The following is a 20253-nucleotide window of genomic DNA, read 5'->3' as shown; positions in this document are numbered from 1 at the left end:
TGAAGACCTGTGTGTGTGTGTGTTTTACAAATAAGCTCTGTTTATTTAAAACTGAACTAATCCAGATAATCCTCCTTCTCCTGCTTTGCACTCTCTTATCTTTCTACAGCCAGTGTAGATCATGGAGCTTTCCTGTAACTATAAAAATGCTCTTAGCTTTAATTTGTTAGACATTTCCTAACTGCTTATAACCCGTCTGGTGGTAGTTGCTAAACCTGTATCAGGACCTGTCATCTTTTTTTTTTTTTTTTTTTTTTTTTTTTTTTTTCTGGTCTCTAGAGTTTTGGTGTAACAAATTACTTCCAAATGCACAGTTCACTCATTCTTGCTAAATTTTATATTTAGATCTGTAGCTTTAGCCTACTCAGGGAATTGAGCATCTTCAGTCTATCATCTAACACAATAGCTATCTCTCAAGGAATTGGGTAAGGAAACCCAATAGCCTAGAAAGAGAACTTCTAATTTAGATGGCCACTTATCTGAAGTTGGATTATTTGGTGTATGTTCATCAAGATAATGTAAATAGAAACAGCACCATGCTGTTAGAGAAATTGTTTCCTCACATGAACTCATTTTATGACTTCTGCTAGGTTCTTGTGGGACTACTTTCCTCACAGGTAAAACAGTGCAGACAGGTAAGCTCTTATTTCTGGAATACAGATTTTGTTGGAAACATCTCATCAAGTAAGTTCTGACATGGGGAGAGAGTGAAGAAAGAAGAAAAATTACTTTTCATTTTTTAAAAAAGATTCTCTAGTTGTGATTTAACAACAACACAAGTACTCAATAGGGTCAGTTAGGGAAAAGGGTGAGGCATGATTAGAATGCACACTTTTGTAAACAGGAGAGGGAGGTCTTTAAAGCAGATGTTGGGTAAGTTAGTAGGAGTGGAAATCCATCACAAAGGAGAGGTAGGACAGTGTAACCTAGCTACACCTGTGAGCAGGAAGAGAACCAGGCTCATGCAGCAAACGGATATTAGACAGTTTTAGAAAGTATCTCTGGAGCCTGACGCTGGAGGTACTGAAATACAAAGAGGAGAAGGTAGGGCTTTATCTCAAAGAATAAAAATCTTCACATTTTTAAAAATTATTCCTTCCATATGGAAGAATAAATGGGGTCTCAGGCATTCCTTGATCTCCTACTTGCTTCCATGTGGCCATCAGGCCAATATAACCTTTAGTCTCTTAAAGTACACCTTGGCAAAGTGTTAAATTCTATGGTCAGTCTGGTCTACAAAATGAGTTCAAGGTCAGCCTGGGTTAAAAAAAAAAAAAAAGTTCTATGAAGTAGGACCACTGTTCCATGTAGTAGGATCAAATAATTTTTTTTTTGTCATAAGAAGACCAAAACCAAAACCTATTCTTACAGTCAGAGCAAAGAGGCAGTGAAAAGGGAAAATGTTGGTACTGTTAGCAAAAGGCGATTGATTATTCATTCAGTAGTTATGTTACCTTTGCAACTTTCCCCATTTCATAAATATCTGCTTTTTGATCTTCAATGTCCATGAAAGCGGTTTCAACTCTGCTTAGGATCTGTTCATGGTTGCTGCAGGTGTCTGGGAGCCCGTCAGGGAAGTAGAACTGAGGAATGTTTATGGACAATGCTGTAGTCACAACATCATTCACATGAGGGGTAGGAGAGACAGGCTGGGGACTACTTGGAAGGGTGGCAGCAGATGCAAGTGCTGTTGCAGGTTTCTTTTCTGGTTTATTTTGAATCTGGAAGAAAAATGTGATTATAAGATACAAAAATTATAAAGAGTACATATTTTTCAAGGGTCCTCATCAGCAATACGAAGTTGTATATAAATACAAGAATGCGCAAATAGGGACAGTAGAGATCAAGAGCTCACTTTAGAGTTTTCCAGGGCAGTAAGCATGTTTCCAGGGAATGTTTCCATATTAAAATTATTTATCTTATTTATCAATACTTGTTCACATGGATTTATGGTTTAAAAACTCTGCAGTAAATTTTTCCATCTATCAGTTGGCAAATATTTCAAAATAGTTAAAGAGCAGTATCAGCTGATCAAGACCTTAAAGTATATTCTTTTTGTTGTTAGAACAACCAGTAAAATAAAATTCCCATTTATTGTTGAACATGTTTCAAACATACATTAAACAGGACAATAAACAAACAGCAACTTCATAGAAAAAAATAAGAAAAAAAATAAGAAAAAAATAAGAAAAAAAACCTTTTTATCTTTGGTCTTTTAAAGCCATTTCGTACAAACTTACTACTTTTAGTACAGCTAGATACATAAACAGAAGTTACTGGAATTCTTAGGATAAGATTTTTTGCTGTTGTTGTTGGTTTTGCTTTATTTTTCAAGTTAGGGTTTTACTGTGCAGCCCTGGCTGTCCTGGAACTCACTCTGTAGACCAGGCTGGCCTGGAACTCAGAGCTCCTCCTGCCTGTGCCTCCCAAGTGCTGGGATTAAGTGCTGCCCCCAACCCCTCACTATGGCTGCACATTTTTTTGTTGCTGTTGTTTTGTTTTGTTTTTTCTCCTTTGAGAGTATAATGAACGTGGTCACAGCACAAATAAAGTCAGAAGTAGGACAGAGAACACTCTGATGGCTAGTTTGGTGAACAATCATCATTAAAAATGGTTGACCCCTAACAATAGGCACAAAAATATAGAGTATAAATAAAAAATACAAATTTTTCCTTTGGAAGTATTTTTAAGGAAAAAAAAAAAAAAAAAAAAAAAAAAGGCAGGGCCCTTGGAAGTTCTGGTTCTTTTTTGCCCCTCCTCTGTTGCAAATTCATGTTGTGGTTTTTGTGGGGTGGCGGAGAGCAAATGTCATCTGTGAGTGGCACTGCCCAAAAGGCAGGAGAGCCACATTTACACTCCGGGCGGTCGCCTTAAGTTTAGTTTTCACTTTTTGCTGTCTAGTCATTGCCAATGGCCTTCTGCTTCTTGGTGTCAACACCATCATTCTCTTAATCTTCAGCTACCTTCTTGCCCATAGGAGCCTCAGTTTTCCCATCTTCATCTCCATCCTCTGCCTCACCATTACCTTCTTCCTTTTCTTCATCTACTTGTGAGCCTCCAGCTCCCTATTTTCTCACTAGCATTCCCATTGTCAGGAGCATCTCTTCTGTTCTCTGCTTCCTCCACAACTTCCTCATCTTCACATCTTTGATTGTGGGCTCAGAGCTGGTGTTCACCGCTGCATCTGACATGGTGGGGCATGGTGACGATCTGATGTGAAGGTGAGGTTCTGGTGAGAAGGCTGTGGCAGTGGCCAGCTGAGTCCAGCAGGCAGAGAACGTGGCTGCAGTGAGCAAGGAGCAGACCCGGGAACATTACAAAGAGGGCTTTTTGGAACAGCCAGTAGGGGTTAAGGTATATTCCTAGTCTGTTGGAACTTTACTAGTTAGTTTCTTTTTGAAAACTGTTTTTGGTCTTTGTGTAAATTCCCACCCCTCCTCCAAATGGAAGAAATGATTTCTTTAAAAAGATACATCTAATCTCTGCATTAGTGGTATAGTGGTGACCACAGCTGCCTTCCAAAATTAGGGTTGGGATGTAGCTCAGTGGGTAGAGTGCTTGACTATTTACCATGCATGAGGCACTGGATTTAACACCCAGCACTGAATAAAACCAGGTGTGGTGGTACAAGCTTGTCATTCCCACACTTGGAAGTAGCAGGGTCAGCAGCTAAAGGCCATCCTCTGCTATACAGCAAGGTGGAGGCTTTCTTAAAGCAGAAAATATACATATTAAAATGTATTTGGGATATTGGGTATTTTAAATTTCTTTTCTAGCTTGGCTTTGCCAAAGTAGAATTACTAACAGTATTTGACAAACATTTCAGAACCCTTCTGGCTGGTTTGTTTGCCACTTGCCCTGTTATAGCAGGATGGCTTCCATAAGATATAAATTTAACTCATTGTGGTATCCTCCAATAGTAAAGAACCATGGTCGCTAATTTAATCATAACCAAAACGTCTTTAAAGTTAATTAAATGTTAATTTATAGTTTATATCTTTTCTTGCCCCAAAAAGTACCTTTTGAAGTGTGCTTCATGGGACAGGCATGGTGAGGCAGCTGAGAGCTTGATCTTACTCAGGACTGAGGAAAAGGTCAAGGGAGGTACACCATCATTCAGATAGGAGGTTTTCTTGTTTGTATGCTTGTTTTTTTTCTTCTTTTAAATTTCTTTGAGATAGGGTTTCAATGTAGACTAGGCTGGCCTTGAACTCTATGTAGTCAAGGTTGAACTTGATCTCAGTATTCTCCTGCCCCTGTCACCCAAGTGCTGGGATTACAGTAGTATGCTATTATGTATAGTTTTTTTTAAGATTTATTTTTAATGTGTATGAGTGTTTGCCTACATGTATATATGTGCATGTACATGCTTGGTGCTGTGGAGGTTAGAGGAGGACTTCAGGTCCACTGGGACTGGAGTTATAGATAGTTGTGAGCTGCCATAATGGATATTAGGAATCTAACCAATGTCCTCTGTAAGAGCAGCAAGTGTTCCTACTGCTGAGCCATTTTGCCAACCCCATATGCCCAACTTTTTAGGAGTTTATTTTTACCAATAAAGACTAAATTCAATTCTGAGATTCCTTGCAGAAGAAAGTAAAAAAGGTGCCTGGCATTGGTGGCTCACGCCTTTAATTCCAGCACTTGGAAGGCAGAGGCAGGCAGATCTCTGACTTTTAGGCCAGCTTAGTGTACAGATGGAGTTCCAGAACAGCCAGGGCTATACAGAGAAAGCCTGTTTCAAAAACAAAACAAAACCAACAACAACAAAAAAGGATTTCATGAACATTTACAGGGATCTAAATTAACAAGGGTCATGAGCATGGCATTGTATTAGATGTTACAGAAGTATGAAAGGCATAGTTATTGAGTAGCTAGGTTTTGGGCGGGGGGGGGGGGTGCTAGAAGTCTCATCCAGTACTGGTAGATGGCAGGCAGGTTCTCTGCTACTGGATACCTCCCCAGACCTAACTAAGTTGTTTTTAATTTACTATGAACACAAAGTATTATTCAAATACTCTTTCTTTATAAACTTACCCTGATGTTCCTAATGTTTGGATATTAATCCCATATAAAGTCACAGTCAAGGAAGAAGCAGCACAAAAGGAGATCAGGCCAATGAGCATAAAAACCACAACAGTAAACAGTGACGGCTTATTAGTCTGTGACATCAGGAGAGTTACCTAATCTTTTAGAATTTTAGTAGTAAACAGAAATCACAGCCCCCATTCTTTTCAATATTGTGAGGACTTAAGGAAATAACAGAATGCAATATACATAAATGGTTCCAGTGCTGACATGTTTGTCTTCATGAAAGGCAATGAGTGATAAAGCCACACAGTGGTGTTCTCAAAAGATTATAAGTGATGCAGAATTTGGCAAAGTCCTTTAGATTTAATAATAAACAACCATGTCCACTTGTAAAGCAATCCAAAGTTTATAAACCTCTCTTGAGTTAGCAAAGTGATAACCTAGTTTGAACAAACATTTCTTTGCTTTAATGCTAAATCTGTAAATATCATTACACAGTCGTATGAAATCTGCAGCACCAGAAAGTATTGTTAAAACTCTGAAACAAGGCAGGTCTTCAGAGGCTCTACCTAGATTCTGTGTATCAGGGTCGTGTCTATTCTATTATTTTGTGCAGAAAGAGACTATGAGTATACAATCATCAAAATTCCATTTCTTCAAAATGTTTCCAACAGTATGATATCCAGGGGAGTGAGGTTTAATTTTAGGGCAGTTATGACATTAGAATTAAGACCACAGCTGTCACTGGGTATGAACACATGCTGAGGCCTAGAGCAAAACCTTCAATGTTAACTGTGCACTTGTACTGGCAGATGAACACAACACTCAGAACAAACGCTGGCTGCTAAAGTTAACTGAATGGGTAAACATTTGATGACCTAGTATTATTCTCTTTTGTGTGTGTGTAGACTTCTTAATACAAAGTAAATTACTAATAACAGAGTATTTAATTTATTGGTTGATAAAGAAAAATAATATAAAAAGGATGAATTTATTCTGAACTTTCAGCTCTATCAATTTACCTGCAATTGTGTTACTAGGAGACACATATTTTAAACCTTAAAGTAGTATAATAAAACTGACTTTATAAACATGGATTAAAAAAAACTTGCAATTGTTGCCTGATTTGCTAGCACTCAAGTCTGACATATGCTCATTTTAAATAAAGCTGTTTTGATCCAATATAGGACTAGTAATGAAAAAGAATAATTTGGAAACGTATCTCAATTCTCTATTTCAGTTTTTCAGCTCAGTGCAACGTTAGTCATTCTGAACTATATAATACTTCCAATATTTGACCATTTTGACACATGAAAAAAAAAAATCACAAACCCCACGCCCCAAATGTGAAGTTTTTCTGGGTCAGAATAACTATGAAATTATGGCTCTTTGCTGGAATTTGGACAGTTAGCACTTGTACAGCCTTTGATTTGTACTGTACTCCATGTTAGGCAACTTATATGATGACACAGACATGGGCCCTAAGATCATAAGCAAAGAAGCAGAGAGACTCTAGTCACTCCAGGCAATCTGTCTCAGCTTACTAGGGTAAGGCATTTGTTTAAAATTTAGAAGATATTGTTATTCTGCATTATCTACATATCCACAGTTATTTCAGACACACACTGTTGTCTCTATATAAAAATACCTTAGGGAGCTGGCAAGATAAATATTAATAGATAAAGGCACTTGCCACATAAGCTTGGTGACCAGAGTTTGAGCTCCAGGGCCTATGTAAAGGTGGAAGCAAGAACTGACTTTATAAAAAGTTGTTCTCTGATCTCCACATGTGTGCCGTGACATGTGTGTTCACAAACATCATTCACACTCACTAATAAAGTAAAAATACTCTGCTTTCAAAAATATTACCAGGATCCATATTATTTTAGATCATAACTATACCTTAATAAAATCTACTGATTTAAACTTACAAAGAGTGTTTCTACAGGAATCCTAATTTTCTAGTATGCTTGGTAAATACCTGCTAAGTTGTATTTATTGTCTGCAAAACAGGGTTCCCTCCCTACAGCATAAAAATGTGAGTACTGTACTCCAGGTCCAGAAGTTCTATTTTTAAACCTGCTGGAATCCCTCTACAAATAGCTTTCTGCAAATAGCTGAATAGAGAACACAGATTAATTCCTTGTCCTAATATCAAGTACAAGTGAGTAATAAAATTATTTGTGTGTTAGTTTACTGTGTAGTTTTAGTAGTAATTAAAATATTTAAAAGAAAAACCCAAATTCCAAACCTGTGTCTGCTGAAATGACTTCAGCCGCTTCTTGAACCGTGATGGGAGGACAAAATCACAGCCCCTTGCTAGGAAAGCTAATTCTCCCCTTAAATCCGGGTCCCTTCGCAAAGATGTTTCCTTGATCATCATCTTTGAAAAGTTAATGTTCACTCTCCAAGCGGTCAGCTCACTTCCGTTCGAAGACAGTGTCAATCTTGCCAGTAGAAAGATACTTTTTTCTTCTTATCTCCCAAATAAATTAAGTTTAATCATTGTGTTCTCTCAGCCTCCTGGGACCACAATACAGGCTTGTCCTGACATGCAGCTGGTTCCCAAATACAGCCTGTGACTCCCAATGCCTGCTCATAATATCCCAGTTAGAAACACAGCCTGCAAAGGGCCTACTGCTTCTTGTTGGTAGCGTTATGTGAAATTGACTGGTACATGTTTAGAATGCAGAGCCTTCTGGGAAAGAAAGTACCCACCACTCCTAGTACCACAATTAGAAACATTACAGCTGGACCTAAAAATAGCAACTTCTCAGATAATGCTAACTTCTGAAACTCAGAACAGAGGTGCTGGATCACATACTTTATCCTCAAACTGGGGTGAAAAGATTATGTGGGATATTTTTGTCTTTTGCTACTTGATATTTTTTAAAGAAACAAAACAAAACAAACTGAATTTTAAATATGAAAGTATCATTTTAAGAATAGCTTTTTATTTATTATCTGAAGAGGAAGCAAAAATTTCATACCCCTAAATTTCTCCACCCAAAATATGACAGAAATGGTCATTCTCAAATGATAATTTACAAAAATATTTATTGGTTTTTAAAAGCAGATTATTTTAGCTATTAAATGTAATTTTTGAAGTGACTATGGATATAGTGTAAAAATTTATCATCAAAAGTATTTTTACTTTTGTGGAACAACTTAACATCCTAATAAAGAAATATCAGATACAATGAAATTTAACTAAACAAGGGCATAAAGATGATCAAAAAGCAATAAAAGCACATCCAGGGATTATGAGATTTTCCTTTGAGGAATTTAAAGAAATAAAAGTATTTCACCATTTTACTATATGTTAAATATTATTCTCATTTTAATATTAAAAATTATCAAAATATTGTCTTTATATATTTACATTTCACTATTTATTTTTAATTGATTTCACCAATTGGGATTTTTACTTCTAGCAAACATAAAACACCATAAAGAATAAAACTAAAAATATGAGTCCATATATAAATGATAAATAAATGTAAAAAATTAAAATATTTAAGACACATATTTCCATACGCAAATGTAGCTTATGCTTCTCTATTGACTATCAGACTTAATTGCATTCAGGTGAAAGAGTTAATAATTTGTAAAATTTTATGAACCAATTATTATCCAGTGATGTCTAAAATCTGCAGGACATGTTCAATTTTAAGTTGTTCACTCATTCAAATATTTTTATGATCATATATATGTACTAGATGCTGAATTGGATGCAAAGACAGAGATGATAATGAAGGAGCTTCTTAGTTCTCTCACTTTGTTTCCTAAGACAATGGTGAACTGGAATAAAGGACAAGAAATATTTACATATTTCATTTACTTCTTGTATGTTTCTGAAGTTTTAAGGTTAGAACAATGTTTAAAAGTCCAAATTCTGGTGAGTGTGGTGCCAAAGGCCTTTAAACTCAGTACTTGGTCAGGCAGAGGCATGCCTCTGTGAGTTCTGGGCCAGCCAAGGCTACAATGATGAGACCCTATCTAACTAACCCCACACACCAAAAGAAAAAACAAACAAACAAACAAAAGGCAAATGCTGTTTAAAGCTCCCAAGGAAAAGTTACTCTGTTGTGCTTAAGGAAACATCTTTTAATGTTGTCTGATGATGAAATAAGCTCCCAGTTTTCATTAATAAAGCTGTTTTCCGAGCGGGGCGCTGGTGGCACATGCCTTTACTCCCAGCACTTGGGAGGCAGAGGCAGGAGGATCTCTGTGAGTTAGAAGCCAGCCTGGTCTACACAGTGAGTTCCTGGATGGCCCCCAAAGCAGTACAGAGAACAAACAAACAAACAAACAGTAACAACACAAAACTGTTTTCCAAAAAATAACAATCAGAGGGTACAGGTCATGGCCCTTATGGGAATAGAAAAGAGTTGGTTTGTGACAATAAAAGTTAAGACAGAGAGAGACTAGCATGAAGCTATTTGCTTTTTACTTATTTGTGCTTGCATGGAATTTGGCTGCTTGGTCTTAGTGGGGATATGAGAATCTGACTTAACCAGAAGTGCACCTGGAACACTGTTTTTAGAGAGGCTTCTTCTTTATTGGGAACGGCCAATCACAACAGACTTTAATGATCTTTTTTCATCATGAGGAGCCTGTCTAAAGATACAAGCAGTTCTATTTGCACTGTGTGCTTACTGTGAGTCTCCAGGGCGACAATCAAGCCATCTCCACTACAGGATACAAGAGGCAAGTGTTTTCTGACCTGAGGATTACTGGGATTTTTCAGCTGTTATTTTGAGATCTGGCTGCCAAGACTGGGGTTCCTTTCCTGTGAACCATTCTTCCTGAATAAGCATTCTTGGGTAAGGGAGACAATTTTGTGATTGGCTTCTTTCACTTTACATCTTTCCAAGGCTTCCCATGTAGTAGCATGTATCAGTAGTTTGTTCCCTTTTATGGTTAAATAACAGCCAATTGGACATTTAGGTCATTTCTACTTTGGGGCTATTATAAATACTGTGGTAGTGAACATTCATGTTGAAAGAGAGATGACCTCAAGTTCAGAAAGATTATTTCTCTTGTCCCAAAATGCTTGCTCTAGATGGAGTGGTTCTCAAATTGTGGGGGTTGAATGACCTTTCACAGGGGTCATCTAAGACCAGCGGAAAACACAGATATTTACATTACAATTCATAGTAGTAGCAAAATTACCATTATGAAGTATCAATGAAAATAACTTTATGGTTGGGGTCACCGCAACATGAGGAACTGTATGAAAGGGTCACAGCTTGAGGAAGGTTGACAGTCACTAGAGGAAGACATATGGAAGGACAAATTCCTGAGTGGGAGTTTTGTGGCTTCTCTGGGAGAGGCATATGCAGGAAGGATGGCCTTGTTGCTAAGACCCTAAAAATAAAGCACTTCTGAGATAGCCTCCATTAGCTATCAAGCAAACAAAACAAAAAACAAAACAAAACAAAAATCAAAAAAGCCCAAACCAAACCAACCAACCAAACAAAAACAAAAACAAAAAAACCAACCCAACAACAACAACCCCCCCCCCCCTTACTGTGTCATAAAAGGATCTATGGAACCCAGGAGAGCAGTTCCAAGTTTGGAGAAACAAGAAGTGCATCAAAGGAAGGTGTGACTTTTAAGGAAGCAGGGTACACATTTCCTCTTATAGAATCCATTCTGTAAGGCTTAGTGTGAAACTCAGAAATGTTTTAAAAACAATTTTCTAAATCTTATAATTCTCTGACCTTCTCCCTTTGAAAAGGAAGACAGTGATATATAACCTTAATTATCTCTGGAGAGAGTCAGCTCTGGGCAACGTTATAAGAATAGGTTGTTTAAAAAAAAAAATTGAAGATTGACTGAAGAACTAAATCACTTACTTTGATTTATGTATTAATGCCAAACAGTGTTATATATACAATTGCTATGCTAGGGCTGTAGTTGTGGCTTAGTGGTAGAGTGCTCACCTAGAATAAACAAGGCCCTGGATTGGAAAATCCCCGGGACTGGAAAAAGAAAACACACACACACAATCAAAAACAAAACAAAAAAAAAAAAAAAATAAGAACAAACAAAACAAAAACAAATAACCCCTCAATACTGAAATGGTATTTGTTGTCTATCAACAAATTTTTATGCTGAATTAAGTCAAGTCCTTATTCTGTACACATGGTAGTTTACAGTCATTACCAGCCTCAGCTGAATGTACTTATGGAGGCCAAGATAACACTAGCCAAAGACTTCCAGTTAGGAAGGCCAGTTGGGATGATCAGGCAGCAAAGACTGTACAAATCTGAGTAACAGAACACAATACCGAAAGGCCAGGGAATCAGCTTAGTTGTCTGAGAATCCATGTTGTGGTGTTGGAAGCAATTGCAGAAAAACAGCAGAGAATAGTACAGAAGGATTTTGCTTAGAAGACACCAGAGGAAAGAAGTTATAGTAGAGAGGAGGTTATGATGAATCAGGACTACACTGTTAGGGGAAAAATTAAACATTAAATCAACCTGGACATATTAGGACACAAAGCTCCCAGGAGGCTGAAGCAAGAGGACCACAAGTTTGAGGGACTGCCTGTGCTATGTTAAGTTCAAAGCCTGGGTAACTTAGTAAGACCCTATTTCAAAATAAACAGCCCAGCCCCAACACCAAGGAATAGAAGGTTTCCATTTCATTCATACATTAAACAGATAAAGGAAGGAATGAAGGAGGTGGAGAGGAGGAAATATGATTAGAAGACAAGCAAACAAACAAACAAACCTCCCCCTTGCCCCCCAGGAGCTCACTGTGTAGCTCTGGCTGGTCTGGAACTAGCTAAATAGACCAGGAGGGCCTTGAATTAATAGAGACGTGCCTGCCTCTATCCACAGAGTGCTGGGATTAAAGGTGTGCACCACCACCACGTCCAGCCTAGGATTTGTTTATGGGTGTATGAGCACATTATCAGTAGCTACAACATAGCAAAAACGTTTCTCCTTCACCCATCACCCATTAACTGCACATAAATACTCAGGCAGGGGATAATACTATCTTAGGAATTTGGGATGAGAGTTAAATTCACATGTGTCAAGATAGAACTGGTGGTCAAAGAATGTACTAATAATAGCAAGCATCACACTGTGAAAGGAGAGCCGATGGAGCTATGTGGGTGCCAAAGCACTGTGGTCTTTAAATGTGATCTGCCAGAGGAGAATGCATCCTTACTTTTAGCCTAAAGTCATTACTGTTCTCTGGGGATCTGAGCCAAAACAGAAGGACTTTAACTCAAAGATCAGAACCTGACTTGCAATTTTTACGAAGTAGGGAGACTTAAGGTGTAGAATAATCTTGTAATAAATTAAGTTAGTTTTAAGTAATTTCTTAAGATAGTCATATTAGGAGAGATTTTTAGGATTATAATACTAGAATCTAGCCTGATTATAATACTAGAATCTTTGGAAATACTTTGAAAAAATTACTTTTATTATTTTTCTTTTTCTAAAAGGATTCTAAGAAAAAAAGTTAAAACACTACAGGAATATAAAAAGTCTCTAAAAAAAAAAGTTGAACAACGTTAATAAATACCTCAAATATCTATTGAGTTGGGCAGCTTAGATTCTGCCAACTTCACACAAACTAGAGTCACTCGGTATGAGGGACCCTGAGTTGAGAATTGTTTCCATCAGACTGGCTTGTAGGCAAGCTTGGAGGGCATTTTCTTGATTAATGGCCCACTGTGGGCAGTGCCATCCTTGGGCAGGTGTTCCTGGGTTGTACATGAAAGGTTGAGCAAGTCCTGGAAAGCATGTCAGTAGGCAGCTTTCCTCTGTGACCTCTGCTTCAGGACTCCCGACCCTCCACCTCCATACCCCCCCCCCCCCGTTCTGGCTTGAGCTCCTTTCCTGATTCTCTTGATGATGGATTCTAACATATAATATGTAAAAATTCCTTTCCTTCCCAGGTGGTTTTACTCAGTGTCTTATTACAGCAGCAGAAACCAAAGAAGCACACGAGTCTGCTACTGATCTAGGTGTTGGCATACAGTGGGTAACTAAACAAAACTAGTGTGCTAGCTATAAATAATCTTTACCACATTACTGAAATCTGTGCTTGGCAACATGTTAACAACAGTTTCAAATTATAAAACTAATTACTAAAAGATGTAATGTCATCTACATTTTTCTTTTGGTGCTAGGAATGGGTACACTAGACAATCATTGAGCAACCTCCTCAGCCCAATTGTGCTTTCTAATATAGGCATGTTAAGTTGTCAGGTTTCATTAGATTTACAGTTTTAACACTTTTACTAAAAATAAATTAAAACAAATGTTTATAAAAAGGAGGTTAGGGTTTATTTTTTAACCTTTGCGTTATGATTCATGTTCTATGGCCCCATTAAGCTAAAGAGGCCCACAATGACTGTAATGCCATCTACTAGCAGGCCCACAATGACTGTAATGCCATCTACTATTAGCAATAAAACAGTATTAAAATATGCTTTATTGGGACTTGGGAGATAGTTCTCTCCATAAAGTGCCTGTGGTACAAACATGAGAACCAGAGCTCAGATCTCCAGCATCCACATAAAAGGCAGACATTGGAAATAGTGGTATGGTATGTCAGCTACACTAGTGCTAGGTAGGAGACGGGGCGGGGGTAGAAACAGATGGATCGCTAAAATTTGCTAGCCAGCTAGTGTTGTTAATGGGTGAGCTCTTGGTTCAGTGGGATGTCATCTCAAAAATGAGATGAAGGAGATTAAAATAAAGATACCAGATGCTGACCTCTGGCCCCCACTCATACACGTACACCCCTCCACAATGCACATGCAAACAGATTAAGTACTACCTAAGTGAATATAGGTTTTTAGTGTTTACTTTTTATAAAATATTCCATTATCTTCCATATTAACATATGGCCTCAGTACAGTAATTCATAATTGTGGAACCTTTGGGAACTTTAGCTGGATCACTTTGTCCTTCCTCTACACGCTGTTCTTAGTTGTATTTGGCTCACTTGAATACCGATCCACTTGTATCAGCTTTTCTTGAAACTACAATGTTTCAAGCCTCTCATATAGAGGCTTTTTAGAAAAGTATATCCTCAAGTGTCATGTGTTAGCCCATGACTGTGAGAAACGAGTGACACTGTGAGAATGAAAAGTTATACAAAAAGACAAGAAAAAAAAGTTGATAGATGGGTCAAAGAAAATAAAAGCTAGTTTTCAGAGATAAGTCATGAATAAAGATGATTAGGGAAAACAGCTATCTGTGGTTATTCTGGGTAAAAAAAAAAAAAAATCATTTTTAAAAGTGTTTCTCCTGTCTCAGCCTCCAAAGTTGCTGGGATTACAGTAGCACATCACCACACCTGGTTTTATTTACTTTTTAAATGTCTAATAGTACACTGGTTGGATATCAAAAATCCATCAGTAGTTTTTGTTATTGATTTTTAATGATGTTTTCAGGATTTCCAATACACTCAACAAAACAGGACAATGAGCCTTATCAAAACTCCGCTTTGCCTGGTGTTGGTGGCGCAGGCTTTTCATCCCTATCTAGACAGGAGTTAGCAAACTATTTCTATAAATTCCCATGTAGTAAATAAATACTTTAGGCTTTAGGTCCTCTATCACAACTACTCAGATTAGCAGATAGAACACAAAAGTAGCCATAGATCATTTAATGAGCAGGTGTGGGTATGGTCCTGGCAGCTGCAGGGTGGATTTGGCTCAAGGGCCTTAGACTGCTGACCTTGGTCTAGGCCAATATCCAATTTCTGAATATCCTCTTAGTATTTTCTTTTTGGCTTTCCCTCACAACAGCAGCTTAGATTTCATTTTTATCTGGTCAACACATACTGCTTACTCTTGGGAAATTATTTTGAATACATAATAAAATATTAATGATATGTAATACTGTCAAGTCAAAAAAAATTTTTTTTTAATGTATCATCATCAGTGACACTTAAAAATACTGCCACCAGGCCCATTAATTAAAATGTATTTAGTACCTGGTAGTTTTTCAGCTGTCTAAAACAATAAAAACAACAAAAAGGACATAATTTAAAAATAGTTCTTAAAAGAAGTAACAGGCCAACTGTGGTGGCACATGTCTATAATCTTAATACTTAGGAGACTTAAGACATGAGCATGGCAAGTTCCAGACAAGACTGAGACACAATATAACTGTCATAAAACAAAACAAGGGCTCAGAATATAGCTTATCAGTAGAGAGTCTGCCCAGCTTATGCAAGAAAATAAATAGACTAACAAAACAAAACAGAAAAAGCTTACAGGAGTAGATAAACAATCTCAGAATAGTAGAAACTTCTGAGAAAAAGGAGAAACTAGTGAGGAGGGGTATCCTATGGGTTTCTCTGCATCTAAGATAATTTTTGAAAGATGAAGTTGCTAATGAAAACACTAAAGCAGACAAGCCTCATGGCAGACCTATAACTGCAACTATATGGAGCTGGTGAAAAAGGATTGTAAGTTCAAGGCCTGCATGGGCAATAGAAGGCATTTAGCACAGAAAATGTCTTGTAACTAACAAACAACAAAAATGAATAATCAAACCAAACTGTTTAGTTGGAACTTCCAGCTTGCCCCATTCCTGTTTCTCTCTCCAAATCCCAACTACCCAGAGAGTCTCCAAACAAAGAAAAGGTACCTATTCTTGCTGGCTACCGTGACTTCTTCCCCTGAAGTTGCCACACCTAAGTCCCCACCTAAAGTGCTCAGTTTTTAACCATACTTGGGCATAAATCCAGCTTTTGGCAGACACAACATGACCCCTTGCGTACAACCTATAAAGTTCCCTGCTTTCGTTTGTGGGCATAGTTTCTCCAGCCTTGATCTCTGGGACTGGAGAACTTGCCTGGGAGTTGCTTTGCTCAAATAAACCTATTGTTATACTTTTTTGATTTGGCTTGGTCTGGCTTACTACAGTGATGGAGAAACCTATGGGGGAGGGCAGAAAAACCTATTACAAACCAAAACCACTAATTCAAAAACTGAACAAATACTATAGAAAACTGATAATCGAAAAGACTAAGTGGTGGGTGATACAAGTGTTTTTTTTTTTTTTAATATATATATATATATAGCTAACCACACTTTTCTATTTGCTTAAAACTAGAGCTGGAAAATTGTAGTCCTGCCTATTTTTCTAAGTGTTGGCTCTAAGATTAGTCTAATATTTTCTGTGTGGGGTATGTGTGTATATGTAGTATTTTCTTGTATGTACACATGGATGCAGGGGCATGTTTCCATGTGAGCATATGTGGAGGCCACAGGAGGATACCAAGTGTTTTACTCTACCACTCTCCCTCTTTATTCTCTTGAGGCAGGGTCTCTCACCTTTTTGATGAGGCTCACAGTTAGTGAGCTAGCTCCCAGGATCTGCTGGCCTATGTCCACAATACTATGGTTATAGACATATTCTGTCATGCCAGGCTTTTTATGCAAGTGCTAGAGATTTGAAGTGAGGTTCTCGTGCTTGCATAGGAAACACTTACCAACTGAACCATCTCCCCAGGCCCAAGTTTAACATTTTTAAAGAACAACTTAATCGCGTGTGTGCACGCATGCACACATGCGCGTGCACACACATGCACACAGGCAAAAGATAATGACATACCAAGTCTAAAACGTTTACTATCTGCATTTCATAGAAAAAGGCAGCTAACTCCTGTCTTAGCACAATTCACAGGAAGAAAAGGTTAAATAAGAAAGGACAAAACATAGCAAGGAGATATGGCCTCTTGCACAAAGCCATCTTCCTGTATGAAACATCTCATATTATTTGTCTCTTTCAATTAACTGTCATTAGCATTTTTCGACTTCTATCAAGCAGAAGTACCAAATTTTATTCTTTTCTGATATAGAAACTTATTTAAAAGAATACTGGGAGATGATATTTTAAATTACATTCTGACTTCAGTTCATATTTGTAAACAAAACAAAACAAAACGCCCTAGGAAAACTGGTGTGGCATTGTTGGCTGCTGCGTTAGATTGAGAATGTCACCAGGGTGCTACTCCAAGATTGGGAGTATTATTAGGGACTTGCTCCCTGATTGTCTTCTTTTCCCCACAGGAGATAATGTAGGAAGAGTGCTTAATAAACACTCAAAATATGGCACCACAGTAAAGGTTTCTGGTTATAATGGTTGTGAGAAATTACAATAAGTCATCAGAGAAGATGAATATTTTCTACTCAGTAGGCAGTATATTTAGAAAATATATCCAAATTTCTTAGCAGGCTTAGCTTACAATAACTGTAGTTCTTAGTAAATCATTAGCATTCTGAGGTTATTACATAGGTATTTTTTTTGTCCTTTATAACATGTTAAACACATCAGTATTGCCTTGAATATGAAGACTTTTTTTTTTAACTTTTATAATTAATTTATTCAGTTTCTCTCCCAGTGATGACCCAAAGACCCAACTTAACTAAAGATATTATCACAGGGACTTAGAAGCTATGATTGCTAAAATCATCCACTCTTCATTTGGGTGTGAACGACACAAAGAAAGATAAAAAACTTGGTGTTATTTTGCACACACACACACACACACACATACACACACACACATTTTTTTTTTTTTTTTTTTTTTTTTTTGCTACCCTAAATTTGGGTCAGATTCTTGCTCAGTTCTGCACAAAGATATGTAAGTCATTTAAAGAATGTCTGTCTGAAGCTGCTCATCCTTTCCTACCCCCAACACACCAAATAAGAGTAACTAAGACTCACTGTAGTATCTGGACATCTCCAGTCTTTGCTCTAAACTCAAAAGAACTAATTCCACCTTGCCTTTCTTTCCTGCAATCTCCTTGCACACCAGGAGGAAATGATCTGGTAGATAAACATTCCAAGAAAAGACCTGGAATCAATCCCAAGACAACAGCAACTTTCCTTGTGACCAAAAAGCACAGCTTACCATCTAGAGATAATGATCAACTTGACCATGGATTACCCAAGACTGCTTGCTTTGCTCAGCTATGCAAACCCTTTAACCTTTGCCTCTGTTCCCTTTCTAAAAGTTTAAAAGCTCACTGATGACAGGCCTTAGGTCACTGCCTTCTTCTGGTATGGTCACAGTGCTTTTACAAAACTTCTTTCTACCTTCACCACTGCCATCTCTTGGATTGAATTCTGGGAACAGTGGATAGACCAGGTCCCTTGGGACTCTGAATTGGGCTTTTTCTCTAAAACTAACATTACCAATATTTGTGAATCAATAAATGAGATCCAAAGTGTCCATAAATGCCCAATGAACACCTGAGAAAAATCATCATTTAATAACTAAGTATGTACTATATTGTTTAAAAATTTAATGTTGCTGGCAACTAAAAATGTGCACAGGACAATGGTCATATATGTGTACCAGGTAGAAATTATTTACCTGATCTCAATTCACCTTTTTTGTTCAAATAATCTCCCCCATGCCCCACTGCTGTTGGATATTACATGATAGGCTAGTGTTTTCTATCACTGAGCTATATCCCTAGCTCTTCTCTTCTTGACATGAGGTCTTGTAGAGAGTTCAGGGTAGTCTTTAACTCACTATATATTCTACATTGGCCTTGAACTCATGGTTCTTCTTAATTCTGAGATTACGGAATTGGACCACAATGCCAAGAACAAATGAAGTTTTAAAGATTACATATTAGGCTGGATAGATAACTCAGTAATTAAGAATGCATATACTTTCCCAAAGGACTCAGGTTTGGTGCCCAGCATTGACATCAGGCAGTTTACAACAGCCTGTAACTCCAACTCCAAGGGCACCAAGTCTCTTCTGGCTTCTGCAGGCACTGCACTCACATGTACATACACATACATTTAAAATTAAAATCTTGGTGTGTGTTGTGGCACAGTCTGTAATCCCAGCATTCATGGGGCAGAGGCAGGTAGAATCTATGAGTTCTAGGCCAGCCAAGGCTAAATAATGAGATCTTGTCTCAAAAACAAAAATTAAAAATCCTTTAAAAATTACATATTATTATTGTGTGCATTTGTCCATGATGTGTCTGTGTGGGCATGTGTGCAGGTGTCAGAGGACAACTAGTAGAATTAGTTCTCTTCTTTCCCTGGGTCCCAAGGACTGAACTAAGCCTTGTGTGGAAAGCGCCTTGACTCTCTGACCCATCTTGCCCTCAAACCAAAATTTTAATGAGGCTAAAATATTTAATATTTATTTATTTTTCAGGACAGGGCTTCACTATGTATCTCTGGAACTCTTTATGTAGGCTGGCCTTGAACCCCCAGAGTTCATCAGATTATGTCTCCTGAGTGCTGGGATTGAAGGCATGAAACACTATGCCTTTATTTTTTTAAATTTGCCACATAATTTAAGTTTTAAAAATTATGTAATGTTTAGGAATATACAAATGGCACAAGTAATATGAGAAACTTGCTAGATAGCTACCACCCAGAGTAGAAAGATGACATTCCGGAAACTACTGAGATTTTCTGCCCATTTTCCACTTGTCCATGGCTATTTTTCTGAACATGGTATTTGTTGTATTCCTGCATTTCCTCCTACATTTAGTACAAATTTGTACATTTCAAAACAATTCATATATTTTATAACTTACTTTTATTGATTTGGCTTTTTATCTGTGAATGACTACATGCTGACATTTATAATGGTAGATATTAGGTTTAGCAAATAGTTGATGCACTTTTTTACGTATGGACTTTTGGTCAGGAGCAGTAGATTATGTCTCAAATTGAAGCCTATCATATTTGGGACAGATAGTGTAAGACCCTCAGAATGAGGAGTCTTCCAGGTTCGATCGATACCCCAAGAACTCAATGTCCAGTCCAGTTGCTGCAAAACGCAAGAGGCTTTAATGAACAGGAAACGTTTGCGCAAACGGGCTCCTCCAACACGCAGGCTAGGGAGAAGCCCCCTCCCCCGGGCACAAGTGCTTTTAAAGGCAACCCCACAAGCTTAGGGAGGGGGTGGGACCCTCTGTCCATTGAGTACGTGACCCTTGGAGGCAGGATGGTCTGCTATTAGGGTCAGCAGACTTTAGGGCCTCAGGTGTGCTAATTAATCTTGTCTGGGCAAACCAGAGTTACAGCTATCTCTTGACCCTATTTACCACCTGTTGACTCACAGGAAAGGAGGGGCAGTGTGAATTCTTCTTATCTCAGGGCCTTGTGAGAAGAAGCTAGCAAATTCCAAGGAACAGATATTGGTTTCTAGGTTAGTCCATCATTAACATTACTTTTTAGGTCTTTCAATAGT

At 37.8% G+C, this 20253-nt stretch overlaps 1 protein-coding gene and 1 pseudogene across 1 annotated transcript in view; both read right to left on the bottom strand.

The window, feature by feature from the left end:
* The window catches only part of Ppp2r3a (protein phosphatase 2 regulatory subunit B''alpha), a 126885-nt gene that overhangs the window by 68159 nt on the left and 38473 nt on the right, over positions 1-20253 (bottom strand). Inside the window, exon 3 of the mRNA XM_051206235.1 lies at positions 1455-1721. Within this exon, the coding sequence (XP_051062192.1) occupies positions 1455-1721 (267 nt within the window). The remainder of the gene's footprint in view (positions 1-1454; positions 1722-20253) is intronic.
* Positions 2898-3191, bottom strand: LOC127237868 (prothymosin alpha-like; annotated as a pseudogene).

This window comes from Phodopus roborovskii, unplaced genomic scaffold (assembly GCF_943737965.1).
Source record: "Phodopus roborovskii unplaced genomic scaffold, PHOROB, whole genome shotgun sequence".
In the NCBI taxonomy this organism is placed as follows: Eukaryota; Metazoa; Chordata; class Mammalia; order Rodentia; family Cricetidae; genus Phodopus; species Phodopus roborovskii.
This window is presented reverse-complemented; position numbering and strand designations above follow the sequence as displayed.